General features: G+C 37.0%; 1 protein-coding gene across 2 annotated transcripts in view; it reads left to right on the top strand.

The window, feature by feature from the left end:
• lrmda (leucine rich melanocyte differentiation associated) overlaps positions 1 to 20017 on the top strand; it is a 973974-nt gene that overhangs the window by 17710 nt on the left and 936247 nt on the right. For both annotated transcript variants that reach the window (XM_062975874.1, XM_062975875.1), the window contains exon 2: positions 6321 to 6421. In XM_062975874.1, the coding sequence (XP_062831944.1) occupies positions 6321 to 6421 (101 nt within the window). The remainder of the gene's footprint in view (positions 1 to 6320; positions 6422 to 20017) is intronic.

Raw genomic sequence — 20017 nt, 5'->3', positions numbered from 1 at the left:
ACTACCAGTATCAGGTTAGATAGGGTAACTGTTGGGCAATGGTTTGGATATTACAACAGCAGAATCCCTAATCTGCCCTGCTGGTTTAGCACAATAGGCAAATAAAACAAATTAGTATCCAGGGAAGCAGGGAAGCTGAACAGAGAAAATGTCTCCTTACAGGCCATTTCCTAGCCCTCAAATTGTTTTTAATGCTGAATTGGGTATGATGTGTATGTGAGAGAGGCTTTTTGTTATCGTAGATGTTGATTGCACATCTTGTTCCAGCTATTTCATCCATTACCAAAAATCATAGGTGAGACAGACTTTACTATAGATGAACCCTGTCTTCAAAACAGGATCATGATATTCTTGGACTGATTGATTGAGATTTATGGGTGGGAGGAAGAGGAATACTCTACAGTTGTTAATTTTGATCAGATTTATGGGTAGGAGGAGGAGCAATACTCGACAGTTGTTAATTTTCTGGTCCACAATAACTTTAACTGTTAGCCCTCTTCCCAATGGCATACCATACCTGTAGTGACAGTGATTCCACCCCCTTTCCACTTGGATCCTTGCCCATTCTCCAAGGTACATACCTAGGCCCCCAAAATAACACTTCTTTAAGGAGGTCATGTTTTACTGACAATTAGTGCCTCCAGTTCCTCAAGAAGAAACATCACTAGAAAGGATCTTTAGATAATAATCCCCAAATTGTAAGACCAAATTTATTCATTCATTCATTCATACATTCATTCATTCATTTATAGTATTTATACTTCACTCTTCAACCATAAAGGCACTCAGAGTGGTTTACATGTTATTATTTGGACAGTTAGGAGCCCCCAGTGGCACAATAAGTTAAACTCTGCTGACTTGAAGGTTGGGTTGCTGACCTGAAGGTTGCTTGTTCAAATCCAACCTGGGGAGAGCGCGGATGAGCTCCCTCTGTCAGCTCCAGCTCCCCATGTGGGGACATGAGAGAAGCCTCTCACAAGGATGGTAAAACATCAAACATCCAGGCATCCCCTGGGCAATGTCCTTGCAGACTGCCAATTCTCTCACACCAGAAGCAACTTGCAGTTACTCAAGTCGCTCCTGACACACACACACACACACACACACACACACACACACACACAAATTGGTCAGTTCCCTATGCTATTATTTGTTAATTCTTTAGACAGAAGTTTAGATTTTCCTGGGTTTCTTTTGAACAAATGCTTACACATTTTAAATATGAAGCTGTAAATAATATCATATTTTGAATTAGCCATCCTGCATATTTGGTAAATAGGTATGAGAAAGCTAGCATGGTATAGTGACTTGAATGTTGGACTAGAACTTAGCCATAGAAACCCACGGGGTTACCATATAATTTATACTTTCTCACTCTTAAACAAAGGCAGTAATAAATAAGTCCTGCCAAGAAAACCTCATGAGTTGCAGTAAGCCAGAGTTGACTTGACTTGAAAGCATGCAGCAACAGTAACAATACTTTGTGCTTAGCTGAGCCGATGGAGATATTAAAAAACAATTTACCATGCATGTATATGGATTTTACCAGTCATTTACAATTTTATATTTCTTTAATTGTTTTACAATGCAATTGATGGTTGATATGTGCCTTGAGATCACCTATGACTTCAGGTGGCTTCATGAATTCCATAGGGTTTTCTTAGGCAAGGAATATTTGATGTGATTTAGAGCTGGTGTATGTAATAGGGATGTGTGAAATGGCACAGAATCTGTTGTGTTATTGAGTGCCCTCCCCCAGTTTTGTTTTCAGGAAGATTCTTCCCAAAACGGAAATGGAACTCAAGAGTTCCAAATTATAAATCTGAGTGGCTCTCCTCCTCCCGAAATCTCCCAGAATCTTCCCAAAAACTGAATGGGGCATGCCTGAAATTCAAAATGAAAACATAAACACCCATTGTATTTATATCTTTGCAGTTCATCTAAAGGGAACAAAAAAGGATGCAATGTCATTTCCCTTGGTGGAGTTCCAAAATCAGAACCCTGGCTTGAGTACTTCACAATTAGCTTTTCCAGATTGTAAGACATACAGCAGAACCTCTGATTATGACTGTACATTGAAACATCTGTCAAGGATGTATAAATCATTTAGCTTTTTAAAAAGTTGTAGGATGTGCATGAGTAAAATACTATGGTCTGTGAATCTACTTGCAATCATTTCAGACCTCACTGACCATTAATTCATAGTTATAGCTTGTACTCTCAACCAATTTCATGAATTTTAAATTTAATGAAATAATATTCTTCTAAAACTATAGCTGGAAGTTTTCTTTGATCTTGTTATTTGATTAGTACAAACAGATAAGGTTGAAATATGGATCTTTTTATTGTTCTTGATCTAGTCATTGGAAATCTAACAATCAACACTAGAAAGGGCAGAAGTTCATTTATGACTTTTTTCTTATTGATAAAAAATGCTGCTGTCTTTTTCAGCCCATAAAGTGGCTGCATTTTTACCTGTTCGTTCTTTTGATTGTGTTTACATACATTAATATCTCGTTAATAGGTTTGGGTTTGTTAAGGAAATGGCAGCATACAACTGAATAATTGTTTACTGATCTAGAGTAGGATGCTAAATAATAGACTGACATCTCTTCCAAAGAAATCACTTTTCTTTTTAGTTCTAGAAACTGAGAAAGGGTTAGTTTTTTTTGCCCTGGAGTAGAATTTATTGCAAAGGAAGGGATGACAGATACCTTGAGAAGGGAAAGGAAATTGCAAGAATGAATTTTGAGCTTTTTATTTTTTCAGCTCATGTATTCACAGTAAACCTATTCCTCTGTAGTCAACTATCTCTTTCTCAGATGAAATTGCTGAACAAGGATGAATTAAAGAGGATGAAAAGCTGCATTATTAGATTGCAATCACTTTAAGACCAGCTGAACCACAATGGTGATTTGTAAAGGTAGTGGATGCACTGGCAAGTTGTCATGTAGAGTGGGTTGGATTTTGGAGAACATGAAATATCATCCAAACACAACTTATTTTCTTGTTCTTATCTGAAAGTTAAAGAAATAGGAACTTCAAAGACAAATGGGAACTTCATAAGAGCAGTTTCTTAAAAAGTGAAACTCAGAACTGAGCATAGATATTGCTTTATTGTTAAACTAATCCCAACTAAATGGGACGTTATAAAAGATTCTTGCAGTGTAAAATCTTCAAAATCCATCTGTTTTCAAAAAAACATTTGATCAGCTTTTCTCAGTCTTTATATAAGTGATTTACTTGAGGGATGAACTGCTATGAACTGATAGAAATCATTGGAGATTTTTAAGTGCTAAAACATCAACTACTGTTTACATATTGCAAGATAAGAATTCATACTATGTCATTCTTGCGCAACAGTACTCACTGTTTGGCAGCTGCTGTATAAAAGAGTGCCTTAGATTGTATACTCCCCATCTCCCCCATTAAAGTATGATATATGTCAAGAACATAACATATTAATTTAGAAACTGGCGCCCTGCTGCTGAAGCACAATTGCTCTCTATTGAAGACCAATATTTTGCTTTGTTTTATATTGCTAATTGACTTTGGGAGTTGCAGCCATGTTATCTGGAGCTGGGCTGGAGGAGGGCCCTTTATATCAGGCCTTTGTTCCCATACACATTTTGTTTTCTGTACAGGATTGGGACTCTTTTGCTTGCTCAGGAAGATGTAAACAGGTGATTTCAAAAAGCTGTTCCTCTCACCCCAGGTTTTCAGCTTTCTGAATGGGAAGGTTGGGAAGAGTTTATAAAACCAGAGGCAATCACCCAAGGTGGACCACTTGTAGTGAATTGCCCCTGTGTGGTTGATCCCAAAGGGGTGACACTAACCTCTTTTGATCACTACCTGCAAGAAACACAGGGCGTCGTAAGTGCACTACTCTTTTTTGTGTGTTTCAGAGAGAAACACCTTGTGCGACAGTCAAGATCTATTGTAGGGTGCCAATTTGAACAGATGTTCCAGTTATGGCCTTTTGTGGACAGAGATAATCTAGCCATGTGAACTGGTAACCTCCCAGCTAGATGACTAGTGTGTTCTATGTTGGTCTGTCCTTGAGGACGCCTTGGAAGCTGACTCTAGTATTTTATCGACAGTATGTAATGTCAGTCTTAAAATTGCACCAACCGCTAATATGCTTCTGGTATGAATTTAGATTATTTATGCAGTCCCCAAGTTACAAATATCTGACTTACAAACAACTCATAGTTACCACCTAGGGTGAGACAACAGGAAGTGAGAGAAATATACCCTTAGGAAGGAAAATTCACTTCTGGAAGAGGTATCATGAGGAAAAGGTGTCTCTGCTGAAACTTTATCACCAATACTTGTTTATACATGCATATGTGCATGTGCGTGCGCACGTGCGTGTAATATATATATATATATATATATATATATGGAGTTACCCTTTCAAATGTACCTGTTCTGATTTACAAACAAATTCAGTTTAAGAACAAACCTACAAAAACTTCTTTTGTTTGTAATTTAGGGGCTGCCTGTATATGGTTTTGAATCCAATACTTTTCCCTATGTGCACCTGCCCAAATATTGAGGTCCATTGGGAGGTCTCTCCTTTGTGTTCCACCAGTGAGATTAGCACATTGTCCTGGTATGTGGGAAAGGGCTTTCTCAGCCTTGAGACCCCAGTTGGAGAATGCCCTCCCTTTGGAGATGCATTGGTGCCTACACTGATTTCATGTAGGTGCAAAGGCAACTGCTCATCAAAGCTTCAGGGGCATCATATAGGGGCATCTGAAATATTGATATACTGTATGTAGTTATATTTTTTCATTTTTTAAAATCTGGTTTAATTTGTTATGTTACTATACAAACTCCAGAATTTTGCAGGAGGCTGCCACAGGATTTAAAGCCAGTGCACCGATTTACCTACCTTTAAAACGCCAGTGTGATGAGATCTAAAGTGGTAATATGGAGATCTTGTCTATTGTTCAATGTGTATATTTTAAAATTCATTCAAACTGACAAGAATTTCTGGAGCTAAGATACTTAGCATACTGTTCTGCATATTCCATTGAAGACTATGTAAACACTGGCAGTAGTGAAACCAATATTTCATGGATAATACAACCCCCAAAACTTGTAATGAGGGAAATATGTAAAGAAGCACCTTGTTCATATACTAAGGCACTGTTGCCACTGAGCATCCATGTGAGGATAATAACATTCACACATCTATTTGTGTAAGCTCCAAAACATGTTTGTGTACTTTGTCTCCTATATTTCTCAAATAAAACAGATCAACTGTATGGCCTGAGCCTACTCTCTCTGGATTTTATAGATGTGGATTAATTAAAACTTTATCCCTGCAGGGATAGTAGAATTGCAGTCGAGGAGCATAACATTCACTGAGATTTCAGAGAAAAAACTTGTGATGTGGAAAAAGCAAGGATTGGAAGGCTGGCCAGGACTACTTCTAGTCTTCTGATTGTGAAAATAAACATGCAGGCTATCTGGGCATATGGGACTAAAATCTGGGTAAAACCTAGTGATTCCAGTAGTATGGTTGGCAACTCACACACAGCTGGGGTTCTTGAAGGGTCCTTTTCTGTTGCTGGAACTTCTGGAAGGCTCACCTCTAGCACTTTGGAAGTTTTGCATCTATTGGGCTGCTTGTGCAAGGATTTGTACATTTCCCCCCCTCTTCCTTTTGACTTTTCTGGACACTGACATTAAAAAGTGCAATGTGCATACAAACACCTTCACAATTAGATAAAGATCACTGAGAATGGGGGTGATAAGAGCCTAAATTCTAGTGAGTTGTATATCTGTTTCTGTTTTTCACCATCTTGGCAATTCGAACTGACCTCGCATAAAGGTTACTGAGATGACGTATTTGCTTAAGAATGCTATAGATATGCATATCTGCACATACTTTGATGTTAATAAGCCACTTTTCACACTTCTCTTCTACCCATCTTTATCTTCCAAATATTTGGGGAGGTCTGGCATTAAAACAAACAACCAGAAACATAAAACCCAAGTGTAATTGTTTGGTTCAGGACCCCTAAAAATCAGGCTCTTTGTTTAGGTAATCTGGGAAAACACTGGGAACATTTATTTAATTACTAATTATATTACTTTTGATATTGCGCAACTCCAACGTGAACTGACAGTGGAACTTGTTAAAGCAATCAAACAAGAGAAGTAGAGCTGTATGAGGTCTGAATGTAGTAGTTTTATTACATAGAAAACTGGTGAATGTGTTCATTTTAGTGCTGTTTGATTGCTATGGGAAAATGTCTGAAGACCTTAAATTTCCTGACTGCTAAATTTTCTTCTCTTAATTCTTGTAGGTGTCTTACATTGGTCAAGATTGCAGGAAAATCCCAGAGTTTCTTGGCAGAAAATATGGAAACATTGCAAAAAGGCTGGATCTTAGCTTCAATTTACTGAAGTAAGTCATGATTCTCAGAAAAGCCATTGAGTGACACCCTGGTACGGGCAACTTTTTGTATTTGTTTTATTATAAACCATCGGTTTATATGCTGATATACTGTTCACATAATTTCATATAGGTTGTATTGAAATGGTCTTAATCTATATGGAGAAAATAGTTAACATTGTTTGGGATGTAAAATAAATGCTGTAAAGGGAATTATCAATCTCAAGTATAATTTGTGACTCAACAGATGCGGCTTACACTGTATAAGAAATTTTTACTATTCTTCATCTGCTTCTGCTGAAAGAAGAGCAGAATGAAAATGTGTTTGAAGAACAGAGCAGGAATACTTAAATCTTTAAAAGTGGCTGAGGTTTCAGTCAATATTTTCTAGGACTGGACTCATATACATTGTATAAAGAAAAAAGTTTGTAAACATTGAGTTTCTAATTTTTAGATATGAAGCGTGTTTCCTAAATTAGAATGTGCACTAACTAGTAATTGCAACACTAAAAATATGGTGCTAATAAACAGAGTCCTCAAACAATTTAAAAGTGTAAATTAAAAGTCATTGTAGCCCATATGTCTTAATACAGAGTTATGTTTGTTTACACATAAAGACATATTTCTGTCACTTTCTGGACAGCTAAGTTTATAATCCTTTGCACATTCTCCTCTTTGGAAACTGAAAACAAGGAGGGATTCCCCCCCTTCCAGTAAATGTGTGAGGTATTGCGCTGAAAGCATCAGAGTGATGGGAAGTTCTATCTGACCTACATAGGATTATTTCTGCATTTATCTGTGGTGATTCATTCACACATACATGTTCGTGAAAGTTCAGCCATATATGTGAACAGTTTTCTTTGAATTGTGCGCAGTAACTTTATGTACTTGCTGGGGCAAGAGTGGATCATTTGCCCAAAGTAGTGTTAATGAAGAAATGGCTAATGACAGAAGAATGTGAGAAGTTTCCAATAATGCAATTGTGAATGTTAATTGCGTTCCAGAGGCAAGTAATATTTAGACTCCTTTTTAATAACTATTTCCAAGATTGTAATATGAGCATATAATATTGCCCACAATAATCAGGATTGCAGAGAGGTGCAACAATAGGAGAGAAAGAGAAAGGGAAGATAAATTTAAGATAAAGTGCAATATTCTCATTATATTCCTTTATATTAATCTTCTTTTATTTGAATATGATAAACATGCACTATAGTTAAAACTTTGTAATGGGCACATTTTTTAGGGTACTAGGAGTATTTTCACTGTAATTGGGTAATCCTTAATAGTTGCAATTGCATATTTATCAATGTGAGAGGCTGTTATTAATGTAGCTGTCATGCACAAACACATTTCTGCATGAAATCCATTTAGTATGTGCATTATTCGTTCTGGAATGTCACCAGGACATCAAAGCCCCCCTTAGGCATAAGAGCCCAGTGCCCTGCTGCGGCTGCAGAAAGGGCTTGATCAATAAATGTAACATGTTAATGCGGAGCAAATAGAATAAAAGATTTTCTTTGACAAGACATGAAAAATCACCTTGTGTCAGCTGGCATGGCGGTGCCATTTCAGCAGAGACACTTGCAAACTTGATCTGACAAGTAAAGAGGAGAGATGATGGTTATAAGGTGCTTTTGTTTCAAACTTCTTTTTTGACCTGTCAGGCTTTGAAGGAGCCTGAATGGCCCTTTTTTGTCATGTGAAAATTGTAGTCTTAGGCAGTTATGAAGCAGTTATCTCTTCTCAAATTGTGAATGCTGCTGTTTAATTGATTCACTTAGCATTTGAAACTGTCACGCATTAATAATTGCTAAATCCTGTAGGTACTCTCTGATGTGTCATGCTTAAATGTGTAGTTATCAGAAAATTAATATCCTTAATGAACCAAAGCCTCAGACTAGCATTGCATGAAATTCTCCTTTGCCCTTTCATTTGCTAAATGTATATGAGCCAGTTTTCAGAGCAAACCCCTCCTGGAGGTTGGTTGCATTCTTTTTGATGCCCGACAATTGCCAGATTTGCTTTGGGTACACAGTGTGCTAAATGACAAATACAGTAATTATACTGGAGTTGGCAATTAACATAATTATAGTCAATTATGACAAATACAGTGCAGAGTTAAATAAATGTGAGGGGGGGGGGAGAAATTAGCAAGCTAATTGATTTATCTTGTTCTGTTTTTGCATGTGGCAGTTGTAGTCTTTTCTTTCTGCGGAGAAAAAATATGTTTACAAATAAAGGATTTTGTTGTGAAGCCATTCTGCCACATAACTCTTCTGCGCACGTTGACCTACAGGATCGATTTATTTTTTAAACAACTAGATCCTGTAGGAGGGGGAAAAGAAAAATCCACCCTCATTTTCTTTACACTAAGTGCTTTTTTATTAGATAAAGCCGATCATCAGATTGGTCCATGTGATTTTGATTTCTGAAAATAAACAGATTTGTTTGGGCTTCTCCATCCATCCATATCTCACTGCTGTAGTATTATTTGTTGGTGTGTGTTTGTGTGTACAGTATTCCCTCACTTATCGCAAGGGTTACGTTCCAGGACCACCTGCAATAAGTGAAATTCCATGAAGTAGGGACACTATATTTATGTTAACATTTATACATTATTTTAATAGTTATACACTATTTTAAGTCTTTATCAACCAATCGTGTGTAGATAAATCGCCTCCTTCTCCTCCCGTTGCCGCTTGGGCTCCTTTTATCTCCCTTTGGCTTCTCCTTCCTTGGGCTGTAAATTGTGTTTTTTATGATTTATAATATTATTTTAGAGTTTATTGTAAAACCGCATAACAACAAATCTGCAAAAAGTGAACCATGAAGTAGTGAGGGAACACTGTACTCTGAAATCAGCTGTCAGTTTTTGGTAACCCCATGAATTTTATAGGATTTTTTTCAGGTAAGGAATACAAAGAGGTAGGTTTGCCAGTTTCTGTCTCAGAAATATATCCTCTAGTACCTGATACTTGGTCTCCAATCTAAGTATTAACCAGGACTGACCCTGCTTTGCTTTCAAGATCTTAATTAACCATCTTTTTAAAGGAGAAAATTTGACTAGTTAGGAATTTAGTGTGTTTGGATTTGCATCTATACAAGCAAAACTCAGTCCACTGTTTGAAAAATAGCTGATATAAGAGTTCTTCTGCATCTGTTTCTTGGATAAAAAGTTGTTCTGACAAAAGTCTGATAATTTTCTACTATCTAGCATTTACTTTAGGCATGTTGCATATAACTAAACAATATGCAAGATTTTAAGAGTGCATTTTTAACATATTCTAGATTAAATTACCTGTAAAAATGGGCTTCTTTAAAATGGTATGGAAAGTACAGAAAACATTATGTTGGACAGATATAGAAGAATAGGGATTTATGCATATAATTCAGTGTGCAAGCAAGAGATTTCCAGCTTTTTCCTGCTGGTAGCTACCCATCCTGTCCTCAAAAACCCAAATTCCTTGAAAACAAGGAGTTATATAGAATAGCACTCCACAAAGTGTGAAGGGTTTCCACCACCAGTAAAAACTGCTCGTCTACTTTAAAATATGTATAAACCATTCTCAAACTTGTATAGGAGTTATATATACATAAATGCTGAAATCTGGCTGTATTGATAGATGTATGGAAGGTTTTCTAAAGCCAAAGGAATAGAACTGAAGTGGAATTAAATTTACTTGACCAGGCATAGCCAAATAAGGTGTCTAAAGTTACTGCCCTTGATACTGACACGATAAACACTGTTAGGATGAGAAGCCACTACATCATGAAATCTACGTTTAAAAATATTGCATTTGAATCCCTCAGTCTAGTGCTACAAAAGTATGTAAGGGGTTTAAAAAAAAAACAAGGAATAAAAGATTGCCTTAATAAATTAACTGGCATAATACAGTTGGTTGTGCTCCCTCTGTGTTAGCTATGCTTGTGTTAGTCTTGGTGAAACGAGCCACTCTGATGTCACGCTGTCTATTACGTGAACTGGCACAGACGATTGTCATGGAGCAAAATGGGAGCAAACCTGATTATCATGAAAGCATCAAAGACCAAAGCGTTTTTTTTTCCAGGCTGAGGAGCCAGTGTGTCAGATTAGACATGCATATATAGTAATTATGTTGTCATCCAGGTCACAGTTAATACAGGTCTGTTCCTCAAGTTACAGGCTCTTTCAGTGAAAAGGCACTGACAACCAGGAAAGCCTTGTGCTTGGATTTTTGTGGGTTGTTTCCATTACATGGTCAATCAGTAGCTGAGTGGTAATTTTCTCTTTGGGCTGCTCTTATTTTGGTTTTAAGTTGACAATGCTGAAAATAGTTTTTTCCATTTTCTCTGTTAGTTACTATGCTTTCTTGTATGCTCTCACTTCTAATTTACCTTCCAATTAATGAATGAAAAGTTAGAAAGCTGTTACAAAAGCATGTTAAAAAGTAGTTGCAATTTTTGTACTGAGAAACTGGGATATACTCGTTTTTGTGTTTCCTATCCAATTTTGGCCTGAATTCAGACTTACAGTATAGATTTCAAGACTATAGTTACAGGGAAGTTTATTGTAAATATATTAAAAACCCAGGAAGAAGGAGGTTTGGGGAAAATAATTATGTTTCCCCTTTCCTGCTTGGTATCATCACTGAGTATCTTAACTGAAAAGAGACATACTAAATCAAGAAGCCATTGGGCTACGGGTTGATATGTGTTGTGTAGTTAATCTAATATCAGATTCCACTTAATTGTGTGATATCGTTGATCTCCAGCTTAAAATGTGGGCTTTGTTTATTTAATCCAGTATATTTATTTAGTCCACTTCAGTTCCATAAATGGGACTCTCTTGCCAGTGTAACAAAAAAGTTTTCCCTTCATAAACATTTGTAATTGGTTTTATGCAAATTCTTGTTATTCTACTTAATATAAAATTGATACATCAAAATCAGCTTCTGCACATGCCTATTGCTTTCTGTCCATGTCAGAACAAAATTGGCTGACAATTTTAATAGCAGAAGGGGTGTACATTCCATCTAAATGAAGGCATTTTATATAGAGGTCATGCTAATGAGCCATTTCTTGTTTTAAACTAGTTTATACCAGGTTTGGGAATGCAGATGCACCTCTTATCTCTAAAAGTATTTATCTCTCTTGCACTCCTTTGTCTTTAAGCTATGTAGCATGTCCTTGGCTTAGTATAAAACTAGTTCTACCATAGAAATGTGTGTGTATGTCATCTGGGGTGGCATCAATGGGATGAGATGACTCCTCATGTAGATTTGTAAATGCTGTTGCTAACCCAAACAAAATGCCAGCTGCCTTCAAAAACACACACAAAAACAAAACTAAAAACACCCTAAATTAAAGTGCAATACACACACAAACATAGAATAAAATAAACAATGAGATCTCTCCCCCCCCCCCCAAATCTTTATTGCAATAGATTCAGTTCAACACTCTTGAGTTGGATATTAGAATGAGTTGGATATTAAAATGAACAGTAGGTAGCCATTTGTGAATAAGGCAAACCATTTCAAGATGATGACCTTCCAACCAACCTGTGAGGAGCTTCCAGAAAAGTCTTCTTCTAGATCAGAGGTTCCCAAACTTTTAAAGCAAAGGACCAGTTCACAGTGTTTCAGACTGTTGGGGGAGGGGAGCACTATCATTTGAAATAAACATGAATAAATTCCTATGCACACTGCACATATCTTACTTGTAGTGCAAAAAAAATTATTAAAGAACAATACAATATTTAAAATGAAGAACAATTGTAACCAACCTATACTTAACCAATATTTCAATGGGATGTTTGGACCTGCTTTTGGCAGATGAGATAGTCAAGTTAATTAGTATTGTTTTTGTTGTGTTCGTTCAAGTCATTGCAGACTCAAGGCAACCCTAAGTATAAAGTTTGGAGTGGGAGCCAGATAAATGACTTTGAAGGGCCACATCTGACTTGTGGGCCTTAGTTGGGGGACCCCTGTTCTAGATAAAAGGAATAGCAGATTGCACTGTAATTAGTTATAACTCTTCATATTAACATAATGTAAATTGAAATGAGATGAATTTGGAATGGGTTTTATGTTTATAGCAGAAAAGTTACTTAAATAATAACTGTATGAGTTTTTAAGAGGCGAGATTTGGTTTTTGCTTTAGTGCTTTCAAATTTAGTGGAAAATATAGGGCTCTATTATGGTTTGTAATATAGTTGCAATACTACTGGCTTATCCAGAAATTGCATAATTAATTTACATAGTTTGTCAACAAGATTGTATTACTAAAAGCTACAATTAAGGAAATGTGAAATTTTTTCTATTATTTTAACTGATATTTCCACATTGACCGGTATGACTGCATGGAGCACCATTACCTTCCCGCCAGAGCAGTACCAATTGATCTACTCACATTTGCATGTTTTTGAACTGGTAGGTTGGCAGAAGCTTGGGCTAACAGCAGGGGCTCACTCAGCTCCCCGGATTCGAACTGCTGACCTTCCAGTCAGCAAGTTCAGCAACTCAGCAGTTTGATCCGCTGCGCCACTGGGGCTCCAAAAGGTTTAAACATGAGCATTTAACTCTTGCTAAAGAAAGTTTAAAACTAGAACCTCTTGAAAAAGTAGCTGAATTGTAGGGTTCTATTTCACAGGGGACTAGCATGTAACGCAGATCTAGTCCAAAGTTATGATTAGCTTTCTGCAGTACTGTCTTCTAAAAAGTGGCGGTTTTGCACTTTTGATGTTACTGCGTAGAAACCTGTTGCTCTGTTCAAAACACTTCTATGCCACTGTGTGTGTTACTCCTATTTTTAACTCTTGAAAATGAAAATTGCCAGTATTTGTTGCGTCTATAGCTACCATTTGTATGCAAGTTTAGTGGGTGTAGATGTTGGCAATCTCACCGATGACAGTTTGAAAAAAAGTAATTCACTCACACAAGCCACCGAAGATCTTATAATAAATCAAGGTTTACATGCCACCAATTTTGTAGCTTGGAGGTATTCATATCTCTTTTTTATGGCTGTGGAGTCATGAGTTCTTAAATTATGAGTCCTTAAATTAAAAGTGCATTAACCTTTTGAATTTTTGCTCATATTTTTGGCTGTGTTGCAATCTGAATAGAGAGCTGAAATGAAGCAACCATTACAATGGACTACTTAGGCATATTTGCCTGACAATCAGAACTGTGTAACTTTGAAAAAAGTATTAACATATGTTTTTGGAAGTTTGGAATGACATAGATGGGATTATATCCAAAGGAAGTGTATGAAAAGTTGAGTAAACTTGGTATATCATGCTGTTCTTTTTGCACAAGGGCAACATAAATAGTGTTGTATAGGGTTGCCTTATTGCCCTTCCTCTTTGAAGAGCAACTGTAAAGAAGAGTCATCCAGTCACTGTCATTTCTTATTTTCCTTGTGGTATTCTTGGTTTTTCTCAGGCAATGGTTTGACTTTCTGGAGAAATGCGAAAGACTAGTTCCATTTCCCCAGAGGAAGATGAGATAGATGATTATAGTTTTAAGATGTCTTTTGTTTTGAAAATGGGGGGTTTCGATATGGGCAAAGATATTGGGCTGGATGAATCTGTCACAGCTCAGTGCACATATAATCTTGGCAGTTCATGCCATATTATTACTGTATTTTTACATCTCTTAATAAGTACTAAAGCTTTCCCAACTATTATAGTTCAATATATATTACACTCTTAATGAAATACCACTGCAGTGAAAGTGCCATACCATTGTTGCACTAACATGATAGGTTTTTCTTTTAAATGTTTCAGCTGTCTCCACCCTTTTATTGAATAAGCATGTTGCTAAAATGGTGATGCCAACACAGATTTGTCTATTCATTATTGAAAGCATTATAACATTATGACACTTCCATTGTAGTGGTATTTTGCTAACTAGTTACTAGATATGTTTTAAAAGTTATAGCCAGAAAAATGTTTCACATTGATTAAGAGGGAAAAAAGATATAAGGTGATGACACCAGCTGCAGGCTTTAAGGTGAATGTGTCAGAGCTTCAAACAGCTGACTTCCCCATCTGCAACAGCAAAATTATACATAGTATGGATGGGAGATAGTGGGATGAAACACCATAAAAGTGCATATTATCTCTGACAGAGTGGAAGTGAATGCTTATTGATGGGGCCAAACATAATAGAGGTCATAGAGTAAGTCCATAGAGGTCCAGAATTGGTCTTGGCCCATATCCACATGTGTATGTATGTATGTGGCTATACGTCTCCTGTTGACTTATGGCCATGCCATGAATTCCATCGAGTTTACCTAGACACTCCAGAAGACAGGAGCAGAATTCAAAATGATCTTAACAGACTAGAGAGATGAGTCGAAACTAACAAAATGAAGTTCAGCAGGGACAAATGCAAGATACTCCACTTAGGCAGAAAAAATGGAATGCAAAGACACAGAATGGGGGATGCCTGGCTCAACAGCAGTATGTGCGAAAAAGACCTTGGAGTCCTCGTGGACAACAAGTTAAACATGAGCCAACAATGTGATGCGGCAGCTAAAAAAGCCAACGGGATTTTGGCCTGCATCAATAGGAGTATAGTGTCTAGATCCAGGGAAGTTGTGCTATCCCTCTATTCTGCCTTGGTCAGGCCACACCTGGAATACTGTGTCCAATTCTGGGAACCGCAGTTGAAAGGAGATGTTGACAAGCTGGAAAGTGTCCAGAGAAGGGCAACTAAAATGATCAAGGGTCTGGAGAACAAGCCCTAAGAGGAGCGACTTAAAGAGCTGGGCATGTTTAGCCTGCAGAAGAAGAGGCTGAGAGGAGACATAATGGCCAAGTATAAATATGTGAGGGGAAGTCATAGGGAGGAGGGAGCAAGCTTGTTTTCTGCTGCCCTGGAGACTACGACGTGGAACAATGACTTTAAACTACAGGAAAGGAGATTCCACCTGAACATCAGGAAGAACTTCCTCACTGTGAGAGCTGTTTGGCAGTGGACCTCTCTCCCCTCTCTCCTTCTTTGGAGGCTTATAAGCAGAGGCTGGATGGCCATCAATCAGGGGTGCTTTGAATGCTATTTCCTGCTTCTTGGCAGGGGGTTGGGCTAGATGGCCCATGAGGTCTCTTCCAACTCTATTATTCTATGATTCTATGATTCTACAAGGAATATACAGAAGTGGTCTTGCCAATTCCTGCCTGGGAAATACCGTATTTGCAGGCAGTTTCCCATCCTAATACTTTCCAGGGTTGACACACTGCTTAGCTTCCCAGATCAAATGAGAGATGGTGTTTCTAGGGTCTTTAGACCACACACACACATACACATGTGTTCCACAGTCTAGCATTGTTTCAGCACTGAAACTATTATGCAGAATCAGAAAATAGGAGTCCTGCTGAACTAAAAATACATCTAATTCAGCATTTGGGAAGGCTTTTTTACAATTATATATCTCCACCAAAGTAATTTATTACTGTTAGTATTGTACTTTTAAATAATAACTTGATATCCTTATTTTGTTCCCTCATTGCATAACGTTGGGGGAAGAATTCACTCCTAAATAAGGAGATAAATTAACACATAAAATCTAATGGTTATACATACAAAAGTAAGGAGATTGTTAACTGTTTGTTGATTTGCAAAAGCAACACTGTTGTGCTTTCATGAACATCTTTGTAAACTCATGTGTTACATGTAACTCTGGCTTAGTCTGGGATGCTATTTCCAAAGAGGACTGTCCAGATGTTGTTAGGACTCTGACAAGCAGGAAATAAAAGCATCAGCCATCTTCAGTCAGTTGTCTCCCATCTGGTATTCAGATGCACACTGGAAGTCCTGTTTATCTATTATGATAAACAGTCCTTGACAGACCTATTGGCCATGAGGCTCTCTACCTCTTAAGAGCCATGCAAGAACATATAAGCCATAGTGGAATTTATAACTCTTTTGGGTAGCTATGTATGCAATATCTGGGAAAGAGGCATGGAGTTGAGCCAGTTATTTTTCTGATATTTATTCAACCCTCTGGCATTATTGCTCAGTCTACTGCCTGTATCAGTAATCCAGTGATTATGGAGACTGGTACTGCATTCCCACTAACAAAATTGTACCTAGTATAAAGGTGTATATGCCGCTGGACCTTTATGAAAAAAATCATACGTAATTCTTTCTCTTAAAATATGAGCAGCAAGTGAAAGAGTTAAGTCAAGCAGCCAGAAACACTTTCAGCTTTTATACTTTGCAGATACAACCTTTTAAGCTTACCTACATTTTTACCTGCGGATGGCAATCGTTTTGCATTTTAATGACAAATCAAGTACGCTAACTTGCATTTGAAACGAAAGTGCCTTAAATGTCTCTGGCTGTCAGAATGAGATGTTAGGAGCTTGATGAAAAGAGAACAAAGAAGACAAAGTATGAAGCTGAGATACAGTGGAAAATGAAATAAAACCGTGTATGGCCTGTCAGGGGTGTCAGTTGATATTCCTATCTAAAGCACATTATAGTATTACTTTGCAGCTCATAGCTTACTCATCTGTCTTTTTTAATTCATCACTTTCTAGCCCACATCTTTTAAGTCCCATGTGTCAACAATGGGAAAAATCTGTTAATTGACAAATGAGTGTCACAAATGTGAATTGGTGCCTTTACATCAGAGGCAGGTAGTCTCTGTTGTTTTTTTCCCTGTCGGGTCTATTATTGGCATAAGCCAGCGTAAGACATCTGTCTTTGCCAGAATGAGAGATGACAGCCAAAGAAGGCCTGTCATTGTTTTAGAGCATGCTCATTCTGGTGAGATACTGTAGAAAGATAAAATGTCAGTTTAAAAGAATATGAAAAACTATCTGGAGGAAGTCCTTAAATTACTCGGGGAAAGGGGTCTGGGAATTGGTGCCAGAACTGAAATTTGAATGTTTCAACTTGCATCTATCACATCTATTTAAAACAATGTTTTCCTGAGTAACTGGATTGGTTTAGAAGCAGTTTAGGAAAATGTAATGTTGCAGCAGCATAATTAGTTTTATAAGATGGAATAGGAGGGAAACATTTGCAGAGTAGGATCCCTATTTGTTACTAGTTCATGTATTATTAGATATGTATAGAATCATACCAATGTAGAAATGTTTTGAATGTTCCTCCTGTAGATTTCCATCTTTTTTAATACTGAAATTACTGCAGTTTCGCTTATTATATTTCAGTGTCACATTGATAAATAATATAATAAAGTTTTGACACACACACATACACAATCAGGGCCAGTGGTGGTTTTATAATAATTAACTGGAAAACAGAAAACAGTTAATTTTGTTTCATTTAATACAAGGATGCTGTAAAATAAACAAAAACCCAGTTATTGAAATAACTGAATCTTATTTGTAATACAAGTGCTTTTCTTACAAGCTATAAAAGCCATTTGATTGAATAAACGAATGGGCAGATGGAGAATGCAGTAATGTAGACAATAAAAGATCTGCATATTCTTTTGCCAAAAGGAACATGCAAGTAACCTCATATTGAGCCAGACCACTACTGCAACTAGCCCAGTATTGTTAATTTTGACTAGCAGTGATTCTCTGGGGTTTCAGGAATTATTCTGACCAAGCCCTGTTCTAGAGATCTCTGGTAAACTTCCACCCAGATATTAAGGGTCGACCGTACTTGGCTTCTAAAATCAAAAATGGAATCGAGAATGTTCAAGGTAGTAAATGAATAATGCCTCATCAATGGTTGTCAGTAAACGGATTCATTCTGAATTACACCCTTTGTCAGAATTTGAGGACTATCATGGGAGGTAACATGGTAGATATAAAGACTTCAGCTATATGGATAACTGGAAGACCTATCCATTTTATGCAGATAAATGGGAGTTGGATTATAGGCATTAAAATGAGAAATAAATCAGCCTTAATGACAGTCTTAAAAGACTTGTGATGAAAGAGAATGACACTGTAGACTGATACAGGCATTGTGTTGCCATCAGCACTGCTTTATGAGTGGCCAGGAATTATTTCACATGTAGTTTAAAGTTCACAGTGTTCCTTTTTCTTTTGTTTACCCCTGACTACATTCTCCTCATCCCACAAATATTTGTTGCTCTGGTAATTTGAGATAATGCTCCCTGAAGCTGAACTTGGAATATTTGTAACTAATTCATAACATTTCAAAGACCATTTCATAAAGGTTTTTTTAATATAAAAAACTGTATTAAACCATATTAGTATTGTGAGCGGTGTTATCTGATCATGATCAATTAACATGGAAGTCAGACAAAAATCCTGATTTGTAACATTGTCCAAGCAAGAATGTATTTTAGTTGGTCCACAAAATGAGCAGAGACTGTGGGGTTCATAATTGCAAGGAGAGACAAGGATGTATTTTGTAATGCATTGCTAGAGAATGTGTGGACTTTTAGATATTGTTCAATTGCAGTTCCCATCATCGCTCACTATTACCTATTGCCAGGATTGATGTTAGTTGGAGTTTAGCATTATCTGGAGGGCCATGCATTTCTCAGCTATTCTATAGGAGTAAAAAAGATTGCAGGAGGAGCATGTGTATTTATTAAAGGAATTGACTGCGCCATGTTGGTACCTTATCACTAGGAAAGTGGTAAGCACTTCTCAAAATCTGTCAATTTCCATCTCAAGGATAATTCTGTTTTAGTTCACTTCAGCTTTTCCCCTCTGCTTCTGTATCCCAGAGCTTCACCTCTCTGACCATAAGATACCACACCAACTGAATATATCAGCAAGCAGTTTATTGAAGAATATTTATTTATTTCCATCATTTCTATCCTGCCCTTCTCACCCGAAGGGACTCAAAACAGTATATAAGCCAAGCAATAAAAAGGATTAAAAGGCAAATTTTCAAAAGGTTTCTTCAAAACATCAATCCACCACTTCCAAGATACAGGAATAAATCACAAGGTACAAGGTTGTACAATCAAAAAACATAAGGCAGGGTAAATCCCAAAATACAAGGAATGAATTTGGTAAACTGGAACCAGGAAAGAATGCACTTGGATTCAAAGAGCAAAACTTGGCATGGCATGAATTAAAATCCATATAGCGCATATAGAGCATGAACAGGTATGACTGACTTGAAACACCAACGTTGACCCCAATGAAGTAACAGGCTTTTCCCTTTGCTCTAACCAAAGTTGCTGAAGTAAGAAATATGGATAGACTAACCTATTGGATAGCAAAAACTCAAGGTAGACCAAGGAAAGAAACAAATTGGCAACAGATAGAGAAATTTCTGGAGTTCTAAAACTATATATTAAAAAATAACATATATATATATATATATATATATATATATATATATATATATATATATGAATGAGAATATTATACCAGAAGTAAGAATAGGTTAAATCCCCCACCAGAACAGTGAAGAAGAGACTACAAAGCAGAAGCTGAGAATGAAGAATTGAGTGATGCGGAAGAAAGAAGAAAGTTTGTACTGAGAAAGTAAGACCTCTCTGCCAGTGACGTGGAAATCAACAACCATTTTAATCTCACTCTTATTTATTCCTTTCTATTTCTTCCCTATCCCCCTCTCTCTCACCTTCTTTTCTCTTTTTTTCCTTTTCCTCTCTCTTTTCTTTTCTTTTTCTTTCTTCTCTCCACACATTCTTTTTCCC

This window comes from Anolis carolinensis, chromosome 3 (assembly GCF_035594765.1).
Source record: "Anolis carolinensis isolate JA03-04 chromosome 3, rAnoCar3.1.pri, whole genome shotgun sequence".
In the NCBI taxonomy this organism is placed as follows: domain Eukaryota; kingdom Metazoa; phylum Chordata; class Lepidosauria; order Squamata; family Dactyloidae; genus Anolis; species Anolis carolinensis.
This window is presented reverse-complemented; position numbering and strand designations above follow the sequence as displayed.